At 44.8% G+C, this 2,979-nt stretch overlaps 1 protein-coding gene and 1 pseudogene across 1 annotated transcript; both read right to left on the bottom strand.

Annotated features, from left to right (window-relative positions):
- Positions 1-5: 5 nt before the first annotated feature.
- On the bottom strand, positions 6-821 carry LOC114615675 (putative sperm motility kinase W; the record flags this gene model as incomplete). Its single annotated transcript, XM_028761342.1, has 1 exon — positions 6-821. A coding segment is annotated over exon 1 (816 nt), but the record flags the coding sequence as incomplete, so codon positions are not given.
- Positions 822-1,685: 864 nt separating this feature from the next.
- Positions 1,686-2,976, bottom strand: LOC114615674 (annotated as a pseudogene).
- Between the last annotated feature and the right edge of the window lie 3 nt (positions 2,977-2,979).

Raw genomic sequence — 2,979 nt, 5'->3', positions numbered from 1 at the left:
TATTTATCAGTTGGTATATTTATGTCACACTTCCTTATCCATGGATGTCTCTCAATGTCTTCAATAGAGGGCCTCATCTCTGGGGAAACCGTGAAGAGCTGGTGAATTAGGTTTTCAAGTTGTGCAGAGAAGTTAGGTGGAATTTTATAGGTCCCCATGATGATCTTATTCTCCATCTCCTTCATGGTGTTTCCTGTGAAGGGGTAGTACCCAGTGGTGACAAAATACAGTGTTACACCCAAACTCCACACGTCTGTCTTCCTGCCATCATACGGCTCCTCTAGTACCAGCTCTGGGGCCTCAAAGCCCCTTCTCCCACACTTCTGTTTGAGTAAGCTGCCAGGTCTCCACTTGATGGCCAGCCCAAAGTCTGACAACTTGACATTGCCCTCTGCATCTCTCAGTATATTTTCAGGTGAAATGTCTCGATGGATAATGCCAAGGTTGTGGCAGTACTTTATGGCTGCCACAACCTGACCAAATACTTTCCTTGCCTCTTTCTCCTGCAGTGGGCCTTTCTCCTTTATTAATTCAAATAAGCTTCCTCCCGGAGCATACTCCATTAGAAAGTGAATGTGGCTTGATGTTGTTATTACCTGGAAGAGGCGGATGATGTAAGGATGGTTTAGTGTCTCCAGTGTTGCTCTTTCTGACAGGATAGTGCCGATGTTCTTCTTGGTGATCTCTACCGATTTTATGGCAACCAGGGCATTGGTTTTCAGGTGAGAGGCCAAATTCACAGTGCCAAATGCACCCTTGCCAAGATAGAGAAGCACTCTATACTGACTCCTCAAATTCTCTTTTTTGGAATTGCTGGCCATGAGCCTAAGTGTTCCCTGTGCTCTGCTGCACACAGGGTATGAGGTACAATGATCCAAGAACTAACAAACTAGACAGCTATGAAGAAGTCTCACAGGTCACCAAGAACAGTTCCCTGCTCTGTATGGACAAACACAGCAGGCTGGTCCACAGTCTTATACAGAGGACACTCATTCTTCCATCACAGCGGTTCTTTGTGAGGTCAGAGCACAAAGTGCACCATGCAGAGAAGGTTATAACCCATAGTGGCTATCCTCTATCCTCCCTCTGGCCCAGAGAGATCTTTCCATTCTCATGAAATTGAGACTAGCCTCTATCAGCTTCTTCTTCAGCAGATCACAAGAGACAGATGTTTACTTGTTTAGCAATTACAGGCAGCAGAGTGCATTTGTGGCCTTTGTAGCTGGATACTGAGTATGTCAACCATCTGGACTTTCAAGGATGAGGTGCATATTGGACAAGTGTTCTCAGAGAGAGGCTAAGTCATCTCAAAATGTAGCTGGGAGTTTTTCTACCTAGCCACTTTATTCTCAGAATAAGACTCTGAGACTTAATTATTACCAAAGAAATACCTAGACCATAAGCTTTGGCCAGGTCCCCAGCTAGGTTGTAAGTGATATAAGCCATTTATTCTAGTCTGTGTCTGCCACATGGATGCTTATCTCTCCTGAGATTCATGTTTCTGTCTTCCTCAGGGTTCAAGGCCAATTTGTAGGTCTTCACTGTTTCCTGGAGTCCTATCACTCTCTGCTTCATGTCCCACCTTCTATTTCCTGCCTTGCTTAATTGACCATCAGCTTTTTACTGACAAGTGAAGACTGTACACAGTACCAAAGATATTCTCTTTATATATTCCCAGCCATAGTTCAATCATGCCACTTCTCCTGTATTTCTGTGAGTGCCTCAGTTCGGACATCAAAATAAACTCCCAGTTTTCCTTCGAGGAAGACCATCCCCTTCACTTTGTCTGGAAGCTCTCGCCTCGCTGTTCTGTAAGGTCTTTCCAAGCATATCTAATGTTGGGTTTCTCAATAGAGGACAGGATGATCATGGTCACAACGCATGCCTGCGAATTGATGATCAGGGAAGGCTGGACGACAGATGTGGCCCCTGAGATGTGGGCCAGAGCAGTGGCCAGGGCCTCTACAGCTCCTTTCTCCTCAATCAGCTTCTCAGCTGACTGCTTGAAATGGCCAATGGGAGTGGGAGGCAGAGACTCCAAAAGCCTGATGGCATCTTTGCTGGAGGCTTATATTATTTCTGTTGCAGAAGAAGCGCCTATCTATTTAAATTTAATTCCTGCTTTCCGCTCCACTTGCACCAACTGGTACTCTGCTTTGTCCTGATAAAAGCAGATGTAATTCCCTGTCCTTCCAGCTCTGCCTGTTCTCCTTGAACGAAGAATATGACGCCACATCCTTTGGTGGACAGCTCTGAACAATCAAGTCAACTTCGGGAATGTCTAACCCATGGGTAGCAACATGGTTGCCACCAAAACTCCAAAGTTGACATTTTGGAAACCTTTCAGGCTGAATTCCCTTTGCTTCTGTGGACTGTCACCATGTAAGGACTGGAGAGGCTGCTTTATGCATGTGTTTTGCAACAGTTCTTGGGCATCTTGCTTGGTTTCACATTAGATGATCCTGTGCCCTTGATGACCACAGTACACTCAGATCACAACCCCAATTTCTGCTGCCTTCTGTCCAGTAACGACTAATCTCCAGGTGCTCCACAGTTGAGGGTGCTTTCAGAGTCTTTTTACTAATGAGGTCCACTTGTTCGTATGCATATTTCATGTATTTCTTAGCAACATTAAATACCCAGTGAGGGAATGCTGCAGAGAAAAGCAATGTTTGGCAGTTGTCTTCAGAATCTCTCTTGTATGCCACATGTAAAATTTCTTCCACATGATCAGCAAAACCCACATCCAATATCTGATCGATTTCATCCAGGAAAACATGTGTCTGCTTGGTGAGTTCTAACTTGCCATTCTGCAAGTGGTCTTTAATATGACCTGGGGTCCCAGCCAGGATATCATTCCCACTCTGCATTCATTCAATTTGACCACCCTAGGGAGTTCCACCATAAATACAAAGCTACTGATAGCTTTTTGGTGATGTCACTGAAGTCTTTGCTCACTTGATTTGTGAATTCTCTTGT

This window comes from Grammomys surdaster, unplaced genomic scaffold (assembly GCF_004785775.1).
Source record: "Grammomys surdaster isolate TR1022 unplaced genomic scaffold, NIH_TR_1.0 131767, whole genome shotgun sequence".
NCBI classification, from domain to species: domain Eukaryota; kingdom Metazoa; phylum Chordata; class Mammalia; order Rodentia; family Muridae; genus Grammomys; species Grammomys surdaster.
This window is presented reverse-complemented; position numbering and strand designations above follow the sequence as displayed.